This window comes from Panthera uncia, assembly GCF_023721935.1.
Source record: "Panthera uncia isolate 11264 chromosome B3 unlocalized genomic scaffold, Puncia_PCG_1.0 HiC_scaffold_1, whole genome shotgun sequence".
Classification (NCBI taxonomy): Eukaryota; Metazoa; Chordata; class Mammalia; order Carnivora; family Felidae; genus Panthera; species Panthera uncia.
Window position 1 is genome coordinate 65,439,757 of NW_026057582.1, and position 21,543 is coordinate 65,461,299.

The 21,543-nt window shown below is 36.0% G+C and overlaps 1 protein-coding gene across 12 annotated transcripts in view; it reads right to left on the bottom strand.

Moving 5' to 3' along the window:
• G2E3 (G2/M-phase specific E3 ubiquitin protein ligase) overlaps positions 1–21,543 on the bottom strand; it is a 63,226-nt gene that overhangs the window by 31,150 nt on the left and 10,533 nt on the right. For 5 of the 12 annotated variants that reach the window (XM_049612952.1, XM_049612951.1, XM_049612958.1 and 2 more), the window contains 3 exons: positions 10,900–10,940; positions 5,811–5,908; positions 2,700–2,801 (listed from right to left, as the gene is read on the bottom strand). In XM_049612952.1, coding sequence (XP_049468909.1) covers positions 2,700–2,801; positions 5,811–5,908; positions 10,900–10,936 — 237 coding nt within the window. In that variant the 5' untranslated portion in view covers positions 10,937–10,940. Of the gene's footprint in view, positions 1–2,699; positions 2,802–5,810; positions 5,909–10,899; positions 10,941–17,063; positions 17,129–18,353; positions 18,885–20,425; positions 20,560–21,543 lie in introns of those variants that run through there. The other 7 variants (XR_007453742.1, XM_049612960.1, XM_049612954.1 and 4 more) reach the window with 5 other exon arrangements.

Consider the following 21,543-nt stretch of genomic DNA (forward strand, 5'->3'; position numbering starts at 1 on the left):
GGGAGAGAAGCATGGAAGGGATTCTCCCTCAGAGCTCCCAGAAACAATCAATCCTTCTGACAGTTTCATTAGGAATTTCTGGTCTCCAGAACTATGAGGACAAATTTCTGTTTTAAGCGACCTAGTCTGTGGTAATTTATTATGGTAGCCCTAAGGAACAAACACAATACCAATGACACTAACTAAAATATAACACTGGTATATGAACACAAAGACTAATATTAGATAATTCAATCATTACTAAAATACACAGCAGTATCTAAAACATTTTGGAACCCTTGAGACAGCCGTTATAAAATGGTCACTGATGAAGGGAGTATGTAGTCTTATTGCTGACCCTGAAGTACCATTAGGTCACTGGAGAATACCTTGCCAACCTGAGGCTCCTCCCATAAACTGACATATGGAACTCTAGCTTCAGGTCACAAATGGAGACAACTCAAGGATGAGGATATTTTTAAAGGTTCACAATATGTTCACAGAGGATTAAGATGTTTTTAGAAAACAGGTATTTCCAAACTGCAAGGAGACCCTTTCAGGTCATATTTCACCACAAGTTCACTAATCATCAGAAGGTTGAGGAATTCTGATACTAATATTCTCACATAGTCCTTAGATAAATGCCACTGCTAACCTTTCGCCCAAGGTTTCCTTTTATGCCCTACAGTTATATCCCACCATCTAGTCCCATGCCTCCTCAACATATTTAAAAATAACTGTTTCCCCCCCCCCTTTTCTTTTTGCCTCAACTAAAATAAAGGTCTTGCTTCCCTTTCAGAATTTCTTGGATGAAATTTCTTATTTTCCCATCGTCTTTCATTTTCATTCAGACTTGGCAAGGGTTGGGAGGAGGGTATGGAAAAAAGCAAGGGGGATATCAAAATATTATTTTAGTTCTCTATTACAGACTATAGTCCACAACTCTACCTTCATACTTTAAAAACTCTGGTCCTTTGAGCCTAATGACATCTATCCTCTGTTACCTACTAACTTCTCCCACCTTGAGACTTTGGTGCCTTTCTCTGTATCTAATTCTTGCTATCATTGTAAACAACTCCTACATTGATGAGACAACCTTTCTTCGACTTCTTCAACTATGATGTGTCAATGCTCTTCATCTCTACTCCATAAAAATCATCAGTTCCAGTTATCATTTCCTCTGGACAGAATTCCCTATACTTCCAACCTTCTCATTTTTTTTTTCTCATTTTTTTTAACCTTCTCATTTTCTAATTCTCCTTATTTCTACTCACACCACATGGAAACCTATAATTCTTTCCTTGTGTTTAATACAGTAGATATCACACAGAAGACTCACAAACTAATTAGATGAACAAGGGGTTAAAGTTTAGAATACAGTAAAACCTTGATTTGCGAGCATAATTCATTCCAGAAACATGCTTGTAATCCAAAGCACTTGTATATCAAAGCGAATTTCCCCATAATAATGGAAACTCAGATTATTCATTCCGTGACCCAAAAAAATTCATATAAAAATGATTACAGGATTGTAATATAATACAAAATAATAAAGAAAACACAAAATATAAAGAAAAATAAACAAATTAACCTTTGAAGACCTTCATGGCTGAAGTGAGGGAGACAAGAGAGAGGAGGTTTATGTGTAGGACAACTTCCACTATCTCTAACAGAATCACTGCTCTTGGCTCAATGGAAACTTTTTCTGCATGGGGGCCACTGTATACACTCGCACAGATGTTGACTATAGTACAGTATTAATAAACACTTGTCATATACCGTATTTAATATAACTGGCAATAAGGCAGAGGAGGAAAGGGTCTGTTATCTGCAGGCACCCTGACCTAGAATGAAACAAAGCATTCCTAACCTAACTCTCGTATGGAAAGGCAAAGGACTGTAAATAGTGTTCTGAAGTGACAAAAAAAAACCATGAGTGCCAGTTGTGGGCACCTTTCAACGTTCTGAAAAATCACTGATTTCTGCCAAACACCACAAGCTGAGACAGAGCATCTGAGCATGGGAGATGATCACCTACAATCTCACAGTGAGAGCAAGAGAAGAACCACTGGTTCAGTTGTGATCATGTGACATTCAGTGTCACATACTACTTGTATAGCAAGACATCGCTCATTTATCAAATTAAAATTTATTAGAAATGTTTGCTCGTCTTGGAGAACACTCGCAAAACAAGTTACTTACAATCCAAGGTTTTACTGTAGTTATCTTGGAGAACATGAGAAGGAAGTGAACAAAGGTACACAATGTCACAGAATGGCCACAAGAGGTATAGAGATCATAAATTACTGGTCTGCCCAGCTGCATAATTTCCACCTCAACCCATCATGCCAACTCAGTAACTGAGGTATAGGAATGAAAAGTGAATGACTGGGTTGACTCAGGATTAAAGATTTGAAGAAGAGCAGAGTAAAAGTATGTTCACAATTCTGATGGTAAGAGTAGGTGAAATGATGGATAGGTTGGAATAAAATAAGGATATGAAACCAGCATTGTCACATGTATTATTGAGGGTTGGTTAACCTCACTCTCATTGCAAATATACAAAGTGTTCTTTTAAATTTACTGTATTTGACAAAAATAAGCATTTGAACATAAAATCAAAGTCTTGTAAATTTCCAGTTGGGAAACTGAAGGGAAAAAACCTCCCTAATATGACATACTTATAGTATTTAGTGTAAAGAGTAAAACAATTTACTTACCAGTTTAGAAGCTCTGTTCACTTCTTTCCTGATGTCTTCTATTAGAAAACCGTAAACTCCTTCTTCTTCTTTACCTCTCTGCCAAATTCCACTTGACATCAACTATAAATATATTCTCAATTAGAAAACAGACTCTAACAAACTAGTTTAGAAATATATGTATGTGTGTGTGTGTGTATATATATGAAATATATGTGTGTACACATATACATATATGTATATATACATGTATATAAAATGTATAAATATATATATACGTATATATAAAACATGTGTATGTGTGTATATATAGAGAAGATCAATAATGTTCCAATGAAAAATGGACATAACTCCAATTTCAAGCGCCTCTTATCTACAACAGTTATTTTTCATGGTCAAAGTAAGAGGCTACTCAAATTCTTTGATTTGGAAGACACTGTATATTAACAGTTCTTATAACCAAACTGGTTTCTAAAAGCATTCCAGAAAATAATAGAAAAAGAGAGAAAGAAAGGAAGGCAGAAAACACCTGTTTTAGAAAAAATAGTGGTAAATACTGTAAGGTGTAAATGTAGTATCAGTAAATGTTATGGAGGTAATTCAGTTTATCAGTGATATTTCAGGCCAACTTGAAATCTAGCTGGATTCTGAATCATAAAAGGAGTATTTACAGGGAAACCTACTGAATCATGGTTAACATAAATGTTTGAATTTTTAAAAATCTTTTAACTTCAGTTTAAATACGTTAAGGAAACATGAATCAAGAAAACACATGGGACTATGAATAAATCCTGGCTTGCAAACCAGGCTCTGTGTCCTGGAACTTTCTGGAACTCTAGGCAAGTAATTTAGTATCTCTGACCTTACACACAAAAATAAAAACACTGGACTAGATTGTCTCTAAGTCTCTCTTTTTTTTTAATTTTTTAAATATTTATTTTTGAGAGAGAGAGACAGAACACATGCAGGGAAGGAACAGAGAGAGAGAGAAGGAGACAACAGAATCCGAAGCAGGCTCCAGGCTCTGAGCTGTCAGCACAGAGCCCAATGCGGGGCTCAAACCGTGAACTGCAAGACCACGACCTGAGCCGAAGTCAGAGGCCCAACCAACTGAGCCACACAGGCGCCCCTATAAGTCTCTTTCAACTCTAACATTCCATTACCATTTATAACATTACTGTACTTTCCTGTTCACAATGAAATGGAATCTTTGACGTGTTGAGCCTTGGGTATGTTTTGAATTATCATACTCATTAAAGACAAACAATATAAAGGACATTTTCATAAAATTAAATATATTTAATAATTTAAAAATACTTTAAATTTGTGATTAGAGGATTATTTTAATCAATATAATACATCCTAAACCTAAAAAATACACATTACTTAAGAATTGGTTATGGGGGCGCCTGGGTGGCTCAGTAGGTTAACCTTTGGACTCTTGGTTTCATCTCAGGTCATGATCTCATGGTTGTGAGATTGAGCCCCGCGCTGGGCTCTGTGCTTGGGCAAGCATGGAGCTTGCCTGGGATTCTCTCTCTCCCTCTCTCTCTGCCCCTACCCCACTCACGTGCTCTCTCTCTCTCAAAATAAACTTGAAGGAAAAAAAAAAAAAAGAATTGGCTATGAAAACATAACCCAATTACTAATAAAATAGCTCCCCTGATTCTTCTGCATAAAAAGTAAAATAAACTCTTAGAAAAATGAAAAGGTTTTCTTTGGTGATACAAAATTTAAGACTTCCAACTTACAAATAAACTTGGAATGCCAAATTCAAATTCCCTTAAATCTTGGTACAAAGTAATTAGGTTCCTAGGCCAGTCCAGAAGTCTATTTAATCCATAGGGTACCTGAGACACAACACTATAGTCTTAGAGAATCACCAAGAAATATGTTAAATGGTTTCTCAAGAAGTATCTAGAGTTTTAACAGGGATGCTGGGGTGGGTATGAAAATAGATGTACATATTTATTGATACTTCATCCTTTAAGAGATGGGGCCTATTTCCCTTTGCCTTGAATGTGGGCTCAACTTAATGACTCACTTCTAACAAAGAGAATAAATTAAAAGTGACAGTGGTATGGGACAGTGAAGACTAGGTCATATGGTTCTATCTTGGTGTCTATCTATCTCTCCATTTTTTTCTCTTTCTCTCTCTTTTACCACTTCTTCTAAAAGAAGCCAGATGCCATGCTGTGAGTACCCTACAGAGGTACCCAGGAAGTAAGGAACTGAGGCTTCCTGCCAATACGTAGAAAGTACTAAGGCCAAAAGCCATGTAAAGTGAGCCATCAGAGATGGATCCTCTGCCCTCTCTCACCTTTATATGACTGAACCCATATTGCAATTTATATGCAATATGAATTGCAACCTCATTAGAGCCCCTGAGACAGAACTACCAAACTCAGCCAATACCAGATTCCTGACCCTCAAAAAGTGTTTGAGATAATAACTGTTTAAACTGCTAAATTTCAGGATAATTTGTTAAGAAGCAATATATAACTTACATACTATCAAGAAATATTGTGTCTACTGATGCAACCTTGGCATGCTAAGGTAGTGAAGGTGCTATTAATATAAGGCACAGACTGAGTGAGGTGAGAAGTTGGTAAAGGAAAGGGGAAACAAATGAGAGACCAATTCTCAGTATGAAATCAGTTTTTCTTTCTTCCAAGTGACCCATAAACTCACCTATTTCCTCTTCCACAAGAATTTATTACCTTCATTCAAAACTTTTTTTTGCAGGTTCTCTGTGAAGTAAAATACTTTCCTTCTATTCCCTGAACCTTCAACAACTCTTTTCTGAGATTTACCACTTGCAACAACGGAAACAAAAAAGTGAAAAAAAAGATACGACCTTAAAGCCCTAACCATTTTCTCCTTTATTCACTTAGGCCCTAAAGGGTTAGACAAAAATACAGATAATGATGACAGGTCTTCCTTCATACATACCAACTAATTTCAGGATCTTAGAATTTGATAAATGAAAAACCTTATTTTAGATATAGGCAAAATGAGATCCAAAAAGAAGTTAAATGACTTATCCAATTCTCAGAAACCAGCCATCAAGATCTAATTGTCTTCTTTAGAAGAATATCAAATTTCCAGGATTTAATTATAAATTATACTCACCAAACAATAGTAATGTACAGTGAGATTCCATTTCTCATTAGTTTTCTTTTCTCCATATTTATTAGGACAGTCATCATTTTTTCGACAAAAAACACAAGCTAACAGTGAAAAAAGTAAATAGATATAAAAAATATTTTTAAATTTTTAAAATAAAACCTATGGAACTGGAGCTTCTCTCAAGTGAGGTGTTCAATTCTTTCTGAGAGAGCAAATCACATTATACTATTATCAGTAACTTAAAATTTCTAACACCTATTTCTAAACAATAAACAGTGTTTTAGACTTTGCACTTTTTTTAATTTATCTTTAATGATGAATTCCAGTGTGTCGTCAAAATGGCAACTAGTAGGGTAATCACTGAAAATAGATTAGGAAACCCCAAAACACTATCTCCCCACTAAGACAACATTTAAGCTGCCAAAAACTGTCAGAATCAATTTTTTAGAAACTCTGAAATCTAGTTTTAAAACTTACAACACTTAGGAGAATGCTCAATAAAGAAACAAGCTGGTAAATTCTGATGAGCACTTTGTGGCATTTTAACTTACCTGCCTACCATCCCCCACTCTCCAGCTGAGCAATGGCCTTAGGTACGATGGCCCATGTTCCAGGTTTGGCTTGTCCAAGAGGAGGTGAAATGAACCTTGTTCTTAAAGAAATGTGATTATGTGTTTTGATCTGTGTGGTGGATCCCTGAGGGATGAGCTCAGATGCATGCCCTTGTTTTGCTTGCCTCAGAACTTTCCCAGGGCTGGAGTCTCACCGTTTGTCAAAAGCGCTTAGACAAATATACTAGCTGAAGCAGCTTGCACCAAAGGGTAACAGACAGGACAAGCAGGTAACAGACCAAAACATCCTGGAAAGAAGAGGCTGGGAAAAGGGGACACAAGGATAAATAAAGGCTTTGAAAAGCTCCCACAGATACCTGGGAATCTAGAAAGACACACACATGCTCAGGACTAGATACATGCTCAGAAAAAGACCCCAGAAACCCTAAGCTTTCACCTCTGGCTGATCTCTATGTAAGCCAATATGAAAAAACAAAGACCCCAAATCAATAACAATTTTAACCTTAAAGAACTAGAAAAATAAAAACATATTAAACCAAAAGCTGGCAGAAGGAAGAAAAAAATAAAGATTACAGCACAGATAAATAAAATAGAAAACAGAAAAACTATAGAGAATAAAAACTACAGTTTATTCTTTGAAAAGGTCAACAAAACTGACAAAACTTTAGTTAGACGGATCTGGAAAAAAAAAGAAAGGAAACTCAAAACTTAGGAAAAGCCACAGAAATCAAAACAGTGTTGTAGTGGCCTAAGGACAATGATATAGATCAAGTGGGGAAAAAGAGTCTAGAAATAAACCTATACATGTTATCTATGGTCAATTAATTTTGAACAAGGATGCCAAGATCATTCACTGAGGGAAAGAACAGTCTCTTCAACAGATGTTACTAGCACAACATGATAGCCACATGCAAGGTAATACAACTGAACCCCTACCTGACACCACATACAAAAATTAAATCAAAACAGATCAAAGACCTAAATGTAAGCACCAAAACTAAACTCTGAGAAAAAAATATAGGGTAAATCTTTATAACCTTGGATTGGCAGTGGTTTCTTAGGAATCACATGATACCAAAAGCAAAAGTAAAAAAGAAAAAATAGATAAATTGGACTTCACCTAAGTTTTAAACTTCTGTGCATCAAAGAACACTCAAGAGAGTGGAAAGACCATCTACAGAATAGGAGAATATATTTGGAAACATATATCTGTTAAGGGTCTAGTGTCCACAATGCATCATAAGAAATTCTTATAACTCAACAACAAAAATACAACCAATTTAAAAATGGAGCAAATGATTTGAATAAACATTTTCCAAAGAAGATATATAGCCAGTAAGCACATTAAAAGATGTTTAATATCATCTGTCATCAGGGAAATGCAAATCAAAGCCACAATGAGATACCACTTCACGTCTACTAGGATGGCTACAACCAAAATGTCCAAAATTAACAAATGTTGGCAAGGATCTGGAAAAATAGGAACCCTCAAACGCTGCTGGTGGAAATGTAAAATGGTACAGCGACTTAGGAAAAATATTTTTTGTTGCTTAAAATTTTAAACATAGTTACTATATGACACAACAATTCCACTCCTGGGTATATACGCCAAAGAACTGAAAATGGATGTTCAAACTAAATACTTGAATACTAAGATTTATAGCAGCACTATTCTCAAGAGCTAAAAAAGGAAAACAAACCAAATGTGCATCAATGAATGGATGAATGAATAAATTAATACATTATATCCGTACCACGGAATATTATTCAGCTATAAAAAGGAATGATGCTCTAATACATACTACAACCTGGATGAGCCTAGAAACATCATGCTAAATAAAAGAAGCCAAGCACAAGAGGTCACATACTATATGACCCCATTAATATAATAGATTACATTATCCAGAATAGGTAAATCCACAGACAGCCCAAAAAGCAGATTGGTGGTTTCCAGGGGCTAAGGAGAGGGAAATGAAAAGTAACTGCCTAACAGGTACAGTCTCCTTTGGGGATGATGAAAATGTTCTGGAACTAGATAGTGGTGATGGTTGTACAACACTGTGAATGTACTAAATGCCACCAAACTGTATACTTTAAAATAGTTACGTGTACTTTGTGTTATATGTATTTTACCATAACAATAATAATTTCATAAAGGCAAACTGTAGAGTCAAGGAGATCTGAGTTAAATTTCAGCACCACACTCCTGCTGTGTAATCTTGGACAAGTCACATAAACACTTTATGGCTCTGTTTCTTCATCTTAAAAATGAGGACAAGAGTACTTACCTCAAACTATGCCTTAATAAGGATTAAATGAGATGGTATACCGTAATAAAATTAAAAGGGTGTGGCAGCTAGATAGAGCTGAATAAACATTAGTATTATAATTATCAAACTTTTCTACCTTATATTTACTTGTAAAGAAAATTTCTAATAACATACTAATAAAACTATGAGAAAATCTTACCAGCTGAAGAAAAAAGACTCTGAGAATCTCAAGGTAGCTGACCAATATAAGATGAAAGGAGCTTGAATCTCTTAAGTGATTGCATGGAGCAGAAACCCCCTATCTGCTCCAATTCCCCTAACCAATTCACACTGGACTGTAACTTAACCAAATAATAAACTTTCGTTGTGTTAAACCACTAAGACTTCAGCATTTACCTATTACAGCAGCCAGTCTTATTTACCTTTAGTTAATACATGTAATCAAGAATGGATGTTATGCATTGAAACGGTACAACATCTGGGGCGCCTGGGTGGCTCAGTCAGTTAAGTATCTTCAGATAAAGTCATGATCTCACGGTTTGTGAGTTTAAGCCCCGTGTCGGGCTCTATACTAATAGCACAGAGCCTAGAGCCTGCTTCAGATTCTGACTCCCTCTCTCTCTGCCCCTCCCCTACTAACACTCTCTCTCCCTCAAAAATAAACATTAAAAAAAAAAGAAAAGAAAAAGAAATGGTACTACATTTAACAGTGTACTCACAAAATAGATTCCAGGACTGGAAAAAAAAACATCATGAGCTAATATTTAATATTATGAAATATCCCCCCCTATATCTGCCCTCTGTCACTAAAGGTTAGCCATAACTGAAAGCCCTTTCCGCAATCTTTCAAAATATGTCAACTCCCCTTCTGTCCCCATACAGAGTAACTGACCACATCAACTCCAGCAAATTGCCATTTGTTTACAGGACATCTTACACCAGCAGCTCTCATCTGCTCTCATCTTAAATTCTTTCATCCCCAGTGCCTGTAATTTTAGCTGCAACTGTGCATGCAGCTATCAAGAGGAAGAAAAATACAAGGAATTAGCTAAGACTAAAGAATGGGAGTCCTCATGATGAGCACCGGATGGAGCTGCATATGCTATGATGCCATGAACCTGCAGCTTTCCATTTGTCCCCTTCCTACCTTCACCCAGTAGATGGAAACACTGGATGTAGAACACACTAGTTTTCAGGCATCCATTTTTATATGTAGATTGCTTTCGTTTGTATTTGTACTTTGTTGTCTTTTACTTTTAATATTTAAAATGCAGTAACAGTGTTCTTTCTGACTTCACTATATTAAGATCACCTTATAACTATAGCAAATGATACTAGCTGTATTAAAATAATGAAATAAACACATTCAGATAAGTAAAAAACTGAGTCAATCTTAGGAAAAATATTAATAACAGTAAAGGCAGTATTTGCAGTTAACAAATACATGAAGGTAGTCCATGAATTACGAAGTTTCTGAACAATTAACATAGTTGGTAGAAGTCTGTAGGTAAAAGCAGAAAAGCAAAGTACAGGGAGGAGTAAGAGCACAAATTTCTTTTATCAACCATGAAGGTGGAGTTAACAGACACTCTTTATTAGTGATGGTCAAGACAGAGTTTTAAGTACAATACTTTTAATTTGAGAGAACATCAAAAATTAAATCTTACAAAGGGTAAATGAGTGGAGTAATGGCAGAAGAGCATAACTTAAATTTCTCATTTTCCATGGTAGCAAATCAATATATTATTGTTTAAACTAACAAATGAAGAACCAGTAAAAGCAAAGGTATGCATCTATTTGAGACTGTTACGAGCACCTACAGATAAGTCTTCCTTTTCATGTTAGGTTTTGTGTATTGTTTAAAATGGTCTTACCCGCATTTTTCCTTTTCTAAGAAAAAGTCATACAAAAAAGATGAAAAAAATTGTTTATTAAATAATGCTGTTTTATTCAGATGAAACGCATACCTGATAAATACATGTAGAGAATATGAATAAAATTTGACAAACTGTTATCTTACAGTGGATTTTTCTTGAAATGAATACACACGATATTATTATTTTAGTATATGGGTGTATGAACAAAGCATGGACCAAGGAACTCATTCCTATTTTGAGTCAGCACTCTACAAAGTTTTAATATAATAAAAAGGCAAGAGTAGAATATCTTAATATTATATTTGTTTATATTATATATAAACAATATATTTCAAATAATTATATCTGAAAATGTTTTAAATATTTTACTTACCAAGATTCTGTGAAGCACCGGGTTTATTTTCATTCATTTTACTAGGAAAAATAAGTACATACTATAAGCCATCTTAATTTTTAAAGTTTCAAATTACCCACTTTAATAAAATTTAGTCACTCCACGATTACAAATAAGTTGCATAATCATTTCTTTCTCTAGAATTTGATTTCCTTACCTTTCATACATCTAAACCCAATAGTTTTAACAAGTATGGCAAAGTTTGGGAACATTATTAAAGTTGGAGGAAATGTTTTTTTAGTTGTCAAAAACATTAAGATGACTACTGGCTTTTGGTGGAAAGAGGTGAGGATTGCAGGATATCCTGTAATGTACCAAAAAGACCTACATAACAGTACAGACTTTCAAATTTCCAGCTGGAGCTCTGAACAGGTAAAAAACAAAAAAGAAAAAACAAAAAGCAAAAAACAAAAAAAACCCCCAAACTATTATAATTACATTAACCTAGAACTGAAGCCTATTTGACACATAAATACAGTCTTTTTTTCCTTGCTATTTTAGAATAAAATGAATTATTTCCAAACTAGAACTCCTATTAAATCAAGAAAATTTGTATTTTACTTTTGTTTATAACTTTACCAAGAATTTGTTCATTGTGTAGGGGAAAAAAGTCACAGCATCAATAGCAATGCCATTCACATTTCAGTAGCCTACAAACCTTTATCAGACTACATTTGTGACTTGCATTTGCAGGGATTCTATACAGAGCTTTAAGCATCTGACTGCCATATCACTTCTTCTAGTACAACATTCAACCACGTACATACTGAAAGACACTGTTCTGCCTCTGTCTCCTCACTCCTTACTAATTAACAAAGTTACTTATATTCATTACTGAAATATACCTTCTCTAACTTTTCTCTAGTTCCAAAAGATCAAATAGAGGAAGGACATTATCTTTTTTTTTTTTTAACGTTTATTCATTTTTTTTTGAGAAATGGAGAGAGACAGAGCATGAGTGGGGAGGGGCAGACAGAGAGAGAGGGAGACACAGAATCTGAAGCAGGCTCCAGGCTCCGAGCTGTCAGCACAGAGCCTGACACAGGGCATGAACCCATAAACTGAAATCATGACCTGAGTTGAAGTTGGATGCTTAACCGACTGAGCCACCCAGGCGCCCCTGAGGAAGGACATTATCTTAACATCAAAATTTCACTTTACCAAAAATATATAAATAGCCTACTTGAAATGTTATGAGATTCAAGTAGATAATGTATGTGTAAGCTCTTGGAATTTAAGTAGAAAAGAATTAACTTAAAATGCTACTCAGTAAATATAATCTCATTTTACAATTTTCAAACCAATGCTCACAGAGGTTAAATAGTTGTCCAAGGTCACAGAGCTCGTAAGTGGGAATAGACTAACCCATAACTGAGTGACTATGCCACTTCACATGAAAATAATAAAAGGACACAATAAATAACAGAATATTAAATATCAAAGGAAGGACAAAAATACCCACAAAGATGGCTATCAAATTCCATCAATGCTTTTTTACAATTTAGAACTTAGATTTCATACTGATTGTTAAGAACTGATTTCTTATATAAAAAGTCACTTTTGTGTTTTTATAAAAAGTCATAGGCCAAATCTTTTGCATTATTTTGTCTTCAAGCCTTCATTATTTCCTGGTTCTTCCTTACAAAACCATCTGTGCTATCAATATTGGTATTTCTTAAAAGAATCTATAAAACAAAAGAGCCCCACATTGAGCAAGCTTTGCCAATTAAGTAGGTCCAGCCTACCTTTCCCATCTCCTCTCCACACCATTAATGCAATGTTAAAGGACTATTTTAGTGTTTTTTTAGGCTTTTTCTTTTTTAGAGGCACAGATCATACTCTATATGCATATGACAATACTTTTTTTTAAATTATTTTTTTAATGTTTATTTATTTTTCACAAAGAGAAAGACAGAGCATGAGCAAGGGAGGGGCAGAAAGAGAGGGAGACACAGGATCCAGAGCAGGCTCCAGATTCTGAGCTGTCAGCACCTAGCCAGATACGGGGCTTGAAGTCATAAGCCATGAGATCATGACCTAAGCCAAAGTCGGATGCTTAACTGACTGAACCACCCAGGCACCCCAACACTTCTTTTTATTGTTTATTTATTTTGTGAGAGAGGAACATGGGGTAGGGGTAGAAAGAGAGGGGGAGAGAGAATCCCAAGAAGGCTCCGAACTGGCAGCATAGAGCCCAATGCAGGTCTCAATCCCATGAACTGTGAGATCATGACCTGAGCAGAAACCAAGAGCCAGACGCTTAACTGACTGAGCCACCCAGGTGTCCCAATGCTTTTGATGTTTATACATGTTCATGCAATGACTGCAGACTGCCCCAGTGGCCAAAACTGAAAGAGGACCATAACCTAATTTTGAATTTTTTTTTTTTCAACGTTTTTTATTTATTTTTGGGACAGAGAGAGACAGAGCATGAATGGGGGAGGGGCAGAGAGAGAGGGAGACACAGAATCGGAAACAGGCTCCAGGCTCCGAGCCATCAGCCCAGAGCCTGATGCGGGGCTCGAACTCACGGACGGCGAGATTGTGACCTGGCTGAAGTCGGACGCTTAACCGACTGCGCCACCCAGGCGCCCCGACCATAACCTAATTTTGAAACATGTTAAAAGGTGCATGGGGGTAGGGGTTCATCTTAAAACTAATGAAATACAATAGGAAGATAAAATGCCTCTTTTATTAGGACTTCTTTATAATTCAACCTCTGATGATGAATTCTACTTATCATAAATCCATTCATACATAAGAATCTATTGCAGAAAAGTCCATAAACACATAACAGTTCAGTTAGAATAAACATAAAAATTTTAATTTATAAATGATATTTAGTCAGTATCCAGCACCACAGGTTTACATTTGAGAGTCACTCTCTACAGTTTATAATTCCTTACCCTCTACCCTCTGTGGGTAAACTGAATCTATTTTTTACTTTTAGATTTATTGTAATTCAGAATAATGACTGAGGTCCACAATACAGACACCTATAATAAAGATATTTTAAATTCTCTCAATGACCTTAATGCAAATATTAATCACATATTACTCTGTATTATGTTTATTTCAATTTTTTTTTTAATTCTTCAGCTATACTGGCAAATGCCCTGAGGGTAAAATTCCCACATCATTCAGCACAGTGCTAATAAATATTTGAACGCAACTGATACATATTTGATACTGACATGATGGGGAAGGTTCTAGACTAAGCTTTCTAAGTGGCTACATCTTCTCCTCCTTTTCCCTTTCCCACTACAAAGACCCAGAGCATCTCTTGATGGACAGTGTGATGGAAGTTCTACCTAGATCTTTATAACACACTTAAAGATAACTATGTTACCTTAAAAAAAAAAAAAAGGTATGTGAACTTTTTGGTTAATTACTAGTCTCAGAACTCTGCACTAAACAAGAACTTTCTCACACTTACAAATAAATATAAGAATTAAAAGTGAACATCAGTATCACAAGACATAAAAAAGTATCATAGAAGTATGTACAAAACCATGCTGAAAAGCCTCCAACAGTCATTAGCTATAAACTGATCTTAAGAAAGATCTCCTGGAATTCCTGGGTAGCTCAGTCTGTTAAGCATCCAGCTCTGATTTTGGCTCAGGTCATGATCTGTGTTGGGCTCTGTGCTGGGCGTGGACCTTGGTTAAGATTCTATCTCCCCCTCTTCCTTTGCCCCTCCCCTGCTCACACATGTGGTACGCACTCTCCTCAATCTCCCAAAATAAATAAACATTTTTTAAAATGCTATCAGGGTGGCTGGGTAGCCACCCAGACCACTTGGGTGGCTTAGTCGGTTAAGCATCTGACTTCAGCTCAGATCATGATCTCACAGTTCATGGGTTTGAGCTCCATTGCTGGGCTCTGTGCTAACAGCTCAGAGCCTGGGGCCTGGTTCAGATTCTGTCTCTCCCTCTCTCTCTGCCCCTCCCCTGCTCACACTCTCTCTTTCTCAAAAATAAACATTAAAAATTTTTTTCAATGCTACCAAAACATGTATGGTAAAGACTTCTCCCTACATATGCCAATATCTAATAAGCACTTTATGTAGTTTTTCAAAGTGTAGTAATATATACTATTCCATGGGTGCCAGGGTGGCTCAGTCGGCTGGGCATCCAACTTCAGCTCAGGTCATGATTTTGTAACTCATGGGTTTCAGCCTGGCATCAGGCTCTCTGCTGTCAGCGTGGAGCCTGCTTCGGTTCCTGTCTCCCTCTTTTTCTTACCTTCCCCAGCTTGTGCTTTCTGTCTCAAAAATGAGTAAGAAGATAAAAAAAATTTAATACACACACACTATTCCATATAGACCTATGGAACAAAACTAAAAAGCCCAGAAATAGATATTTTTCCAGTCATTCAATTTTCAACAAAGGTAACAAAGCAATCAATGGCAAAAAGTCTTTTCAAAAAATGGTGCTGGAAAAACTAAATATCCATATGGAAAATAAATGAACAAATGAAAGTTGATCCATACTTTGCACCACAGAAATATTAATTTCAAGTAGATCATAGAACTAACTTTACAAGCTACAACCAAAAAAATTTAACAAGAACAGTAGTAATTATGGAGTGCTTGGTGGCTCAGTTGGTTAAGCATCTGACTCTTGATCTTGGCTCAGGTCATGATCTCATGGTTCATAAGTTCAAGCCCCACATCAGGCTCTGTGCTGACAGTGCAAAGCCTGCTTGGGATTCTCTCCACCCCCTCTCTCTCTGCACCCCCCTGCTCTCTTTCCCTGTCTCTTAAAATAAATAAGTAAACGTTTAAAAAAAGAAATTATGCTTCATCAAAATTAAAAGCTTTCACTCATCAAAAGATACAATTAAGAAAGTAAATATGCATGCCACAGACGAGGAGGAAGTATTTGTTTGGGTTTTTAAAAAATTTTTTTTTAACGTTTATTTATTTTTGAGACAGAGAGAGACAGAGCATGAATGGGGGAGGGTCAGAGAGAGGGAGACACAGAATCTGAAACAGGCTCCAGGCTCTGAGCTGTCAGCACAGAGCCTGACATGGGGCTTAAACTCACAGATGGCGAGATCATGACCTGAGCCAGAGTTGGACACTTAACCGACTGTACTGCCCAGGCACCCCAGTTCCTATTTATATATTCATTTGTTTGTTTTTTAAATGTCTCTCTCCCCTATAAGTTCCATGGGGGCTCGGACCAGGTCTGTTTTGTTCACAACTAGGTATATCTGGTGCCTATCACAGTTCTTAGAACAGAGTAGGTACTCAATAGAGATATTTCTTGAGAGTGAATGACTCCAAAGTGTTCTCTTTGCACCATGTTGTGCTTCCTGTGACTTATAAAGAGAATGGTGATAGGATTCTTATTTTTAAACCTAGCCTGTACTGCTGACCTTTTTTTATATTATGATTTTGTGGACTTGGATTTAGTTTATGGTCAAACTTTATCCTGTTGTTTTCTGCCATGCTTGTGACCAGAGCCTGACGCGGGGCTCGAACTCACGGACCGCGAGATCATGACCTGAGCCGAAGTCGGACGCTTAACCGACTGAGCCACCCAGGTGCCCCGAGGAGGAAGTATTTGTAAAAGTTGTGTCTGACAAAGACTTAACACCTAGAATACATAAAGAACTACAACTCAACAAATATAAAGAAAATAATCCAATTTGAAAAAATGGGCAAAAGACATAAATGGACACTTCCTGAAGGAAGATATATGAATGGTCAATAAACATGAAAAGATGTTCAACATCATTTGTAATTAGGTTAATAAAGATTAAAAACAGGGTGCCTGGCTGGCTCAGTCTGTAGAGCATGCAACTCTTGATCTCAGGGTTGTAAGTTAGAGCCCCACATTGGGTGTAGATATTACCTAAAAACAAAATCTTAAAAAAAATTTAAAACCACTATGACAGACAACTTCATACCCATAGTAATGGCTAAGATTAGAAAGACTATCAACACCAAACACTGGAAAGGATATAAATCAACTCAGAAATTCACATAAATTGTTGGTGGAAATGTACAAAGGAACTTCTCATTCTGAAAAGTTTTTGCACTTTCTTAAACATATACCCAGACACTAGCCTTTGATGCAGGAATTTCACATCTATTTATCTATCCAAGAGAAATAAAAACATATATAGACAGAAACCTTATGCATGAATGTTCATCGCAGCCTTCTTCCTGCTCCAAAGCTGGAAACCCACCTGTCCATTACTAAGAAAATGGATAAACAAATTGCAGTTTGTTGATGAAATGCAATACTACATAGCAATAAAAAGGTAAGAAGTGTTGCAAGATGCAACAAAACAGATGAACCTTACAGATAGTATGCTGAGTGAAAGAAACTACATACCATTCATACCTACATTATTCCATTTATATGAAGCTCTGAGGCTGACAAAATTAATCCACCATGAAAAATATCAGAACAGTGCTTGTCTCTCAGACAGGGAAATGACTAGAAAAGGACATAAGGAAACTTTCGCAAAGAGGATCTAAGTAAATAACTGATACAGAGAAAAAAATCTCAATTGCCAACAAGGTACCAAACACAACTTTCCTCCTTTCTCTTAATTTTGTAGTTTTCAAGGAAACAACACCATAGGTCCACTATGCAGTCCAGATCTGATGCTGACTCCTTTACATACAGCTTAGCTGTGGCTTTGCTTTAACACTATCGGAACACTACTTCATTTAAATGTCACCTAGATGCCACTCTTCTTCAAAATCCTTTAATAAATCTGTTTTACCCTACAGTGAGAAGTCAATGGTTCCTCTGATCTTCAATCTCTCTCACTACAATGAGTTAATAAACCTAACTGTATCACACTACAGTTTTATGCCTGGAGGTTTTAGGCTGATTTTTAGGTTTTAGGAGAAAAATTAACAAGGCAAATGTCACAAAACAAACAACTGCTGAATCTGAAAAAAGGCTGTTTTTCAGGAATTCTGTATATATTCCTGTAACTTTTCTGTAAGTTTAAAATTATATCAAAATTAAAAGCTACCCCCGAATTGGATGTTCTAAAGACAGCACTTATTTCATACTTTTGACCAGTTGACATTAGCCTTCTTTCTAATCCCCAGTACCTGAAATTAAAATTTTTGCTGATTCCTGATTAATGACTGCTTTATTTCAAACAGTCTCCAAAACAAAACTTCGGGGGTGGGGGGGTGGGGGGGTGGGGAGGACTATTCATATATTTTTGATTGATTTTATCATTTGTTTTCCTTCCAGTGCATGAACTTTGAGACTTCCTAAATGGGAGGAGGAAAACAATGATATGTAAATATGTCTCAATAACAGCCCAAGTCTTAACAAACTTAGTCTTCAAAATAATATCAAACAATTCTCTCCTTCCTTGAGACATCAACAATTTAATGAAGAGTTCCAAGAAACCACTGTCAAGAGGTATTCTGAGTCTCTTCCACTGCTTACCTCTACTTGGTCAGTCAGGGATATTCACATTTTGATACTCCTCCCTTCAAAAGTTACAGCCTGACTTCCCTCCCTTTCCTTTACTGTGGCCATACTTAGTAACTTGCTTCTACCAAGACGCCTGGAAGAAATGGCAATGTATGACTATTAGGTCATATTAGGTCATATTATGACTACTAGGTCATAAAAGGCATTGTGACTCACCCCTTACTCTCTATCATGGATCACCTGTGCTGGAGGAAGCTAGCTGCCAAGTCATAAGGACTTGAAGATGCTCCTTACAAAAGGCCCACTTGGCAAGGAAATAAGGCATTTATCCACAGCCATGCTGAGTGAGCCATTTTAGAAGCAAATTCCCCAGGGTCGCCTGGGTGGCTCAGTTGGTTAAGCATCCGACTTCGGCTCAGGTCATGATCTCGCCTGTGGTTCGTGAGTTCGAGCCCCGTGTCAGGCTCTGTGCTGAAGGCTCAGAGCCTGGAGCCTGCTTCGGATTCTGTGACTACCTCTCTCTCTGCCCCTCTCCTGCTCACAGTCTGTCTCTGTCTCTCAATAATAAATAAAGGCTTAAAAAAAAAAATTAAAAAAAAAAAAAAAAAAAGAAGCAAATTCTCCAGCCTCAATTAAGTCTTCATATGACTGAAGACTAGCTAACAATCTGAGAGCAACGTCACAGGAAACCCCAAGTTAGAACCACACAGCTAAGCTGCTCTCAAATTTCTGACCCACAGAAACTGTCAGATAAGGTTTGCTGTCCTAAGTCACCATGTTTTGGGGTGATTTATTGTATAGTAATAGGTAATTAATAGAATAAAGTAAGCCAAATCCCCTCTTAATTCCAGGTGGATAGCTATTCTAAAAGTTTTTTGGTAAGATTTTTAGGATTTTCAAAATAGAAGATCGTGTCATCTTGCAAATAGGCAATTTTACTTTTTCCTTTCCAATTTGGATGTCTTTTATTTCTTTCCCTTGCCTAACTGCTTGGGCTAGGAATTCCGGCTATGTTACATAGGAATGGTGATAATGGGCACCTTTGTTTTATTCCTGATCCCGGAGGAAAGCTCTCAACTTTTCACCACAGAGTATGGTGTTAGCTGTGGGCTTGTTATGTTTGACCTTTTATGTTGAGGTATGTTCCTTCTGTACCCAATTTGTTGGGGATTTTTATCGTAAAAGGATGCTGAATTTTCTTAAATGCTTTTTCTACATCTATTGGTATGACCATTTGATGTTTACTTCTCATTCTATTAATTTGATGTGTCACACTGATTGATTTTCATAGATAGAACCATCTTTGTATCTGGGAATGTATTCCACTTGATCGTGATGTATAATCATTTTTTTAAATTAATGTACAGTTGACATACAGTATTACATTAGTTTCACATGTACAGCATAGTGATTCAACATTCACATTACAAAATGCTCATCACAATAAGTCTAGTTAGCATCTCTCACCATACAAAGTTGTTACAATATTAAGTATATTCCCTATGCTGTACTTCTCATCCCTTGACTTATTTATTTGACAGTTCTAAGTTTGTATCTCAATCCTCTTCACCTATTTTGCCCATTCCCTCCCACACCCCTTCTGCTCTAGCTACCATCAGCTTGTTCTTTGTATTTATGAGTCTGTTTCTGGTTTTTTAGTTTTATTTATTTGTTTTGTTTTTTGGAATTCTACACATAAGTGAAATCATATGGTATTTGTCTTTCTCAGTCTAACTTAGTTCACTTAGCATGATACCCTCTATATCCATCCATGTTGTCATAAATAGCAAGATTTCATTATTTTTTATGGTTAAGCATTCCAATGTGTATATAAACACACAATATCTTCTCTACCTATTGATTTATAGAGAGAAAGTTAGGTTGCTTTCACATCTTTTAAATAATGCAATAAACAGAGATGCAGGTATCTTTTTGAATCACGTGTTTTCATTTTCTTCAGATAAGTATCTGGATGTGGAATTACTAAATCATGTGGTATTATGATCCTTTTAATGTGCTACTGACTTTGGTTTGATAGTATCTTTTGGAGAATTTTTTCATCTACACTCATCAGGAATATTGACCTGTAGTTCTTTTCTTGTAGTGTCCTGATCTGGCTTTGGTGTCAGGGTAATGTTGGCCTTATAAAACAAGCTTGGGAGTTGAACACATACTTTAGAAGAAATATAAGGCCAACAAACACATCAAAGAAGAAAAGCTGGAAAAAAACACAAAAATGTGGAGATTAAGCAACACATCTTAAACAAACAAAAGACAGGAAATCACAAGGGAATTAGAAAAGATATAAACGAAAACAAAATACGCTAAAACCTAAAGCATATAGCAAAAAGTAATCAGTGGAAAATTTCCAACTATAAATACAGACATTAAAAATTTAAAGACCTCAAAATAGTATCATAACTTTATACCTGAAGGGACTAAAAAAAGAACAGCAAACTGAAATGGAAGATAAAAGGAAGTAATTCAAAAAGATTAGAGTAAATATAAAAAATAGAAAAACAGAATAAAATTACAAGTTGCTTCTTCATAACAAACCTTTAGTCAGACTTACCAAGGTGTGGGGGGAAAGACTCAAATTACTAAAATTAGAAACAAAAAGGAGACATGCCACAGATCTTACAGAAATAAAAAGGATTATGTGAACTGTATGCCAACCATTTAGATAATTAACTAGGCTAAACAAATTATATAATCTTACAAATCAGACTCAAGCAGAAATAGAAAATTTCACAGACCTATATCAAGAGATTGAAATCAGTAACTGAGACTCTTCCAACAAAGTCCAAGCCTATAACTTCACTGGTGAATTCTATCAAATATTTAAAGAAAATCTGGCAAAGTTTCTCAAAACCATCCAAAAAAAAAAAAAAAAAAGAGGGAACACTCTCTAATTCAATCTATGAAGCCAGGATTACCTTGATACCAATGCTAAACACATTACTACTCAACAAAAAGCTAGCACACTGAATCCTTGTTAAGAGAATTATATACCACAACAAAGTGGGATTTATCCCAGTAATGCAAGGGTAATTCAACATAGGGAAAATTAATGCAATACACCACATTAACAAAATAAGAGAAAAAGGTCACATGATCATCTTGACTGATGTAGGAAAAGCATTTAACAAAACTCATTCATTTTTCATGATAAAAACTCTCATCAATCTAGGAATAGAAAACT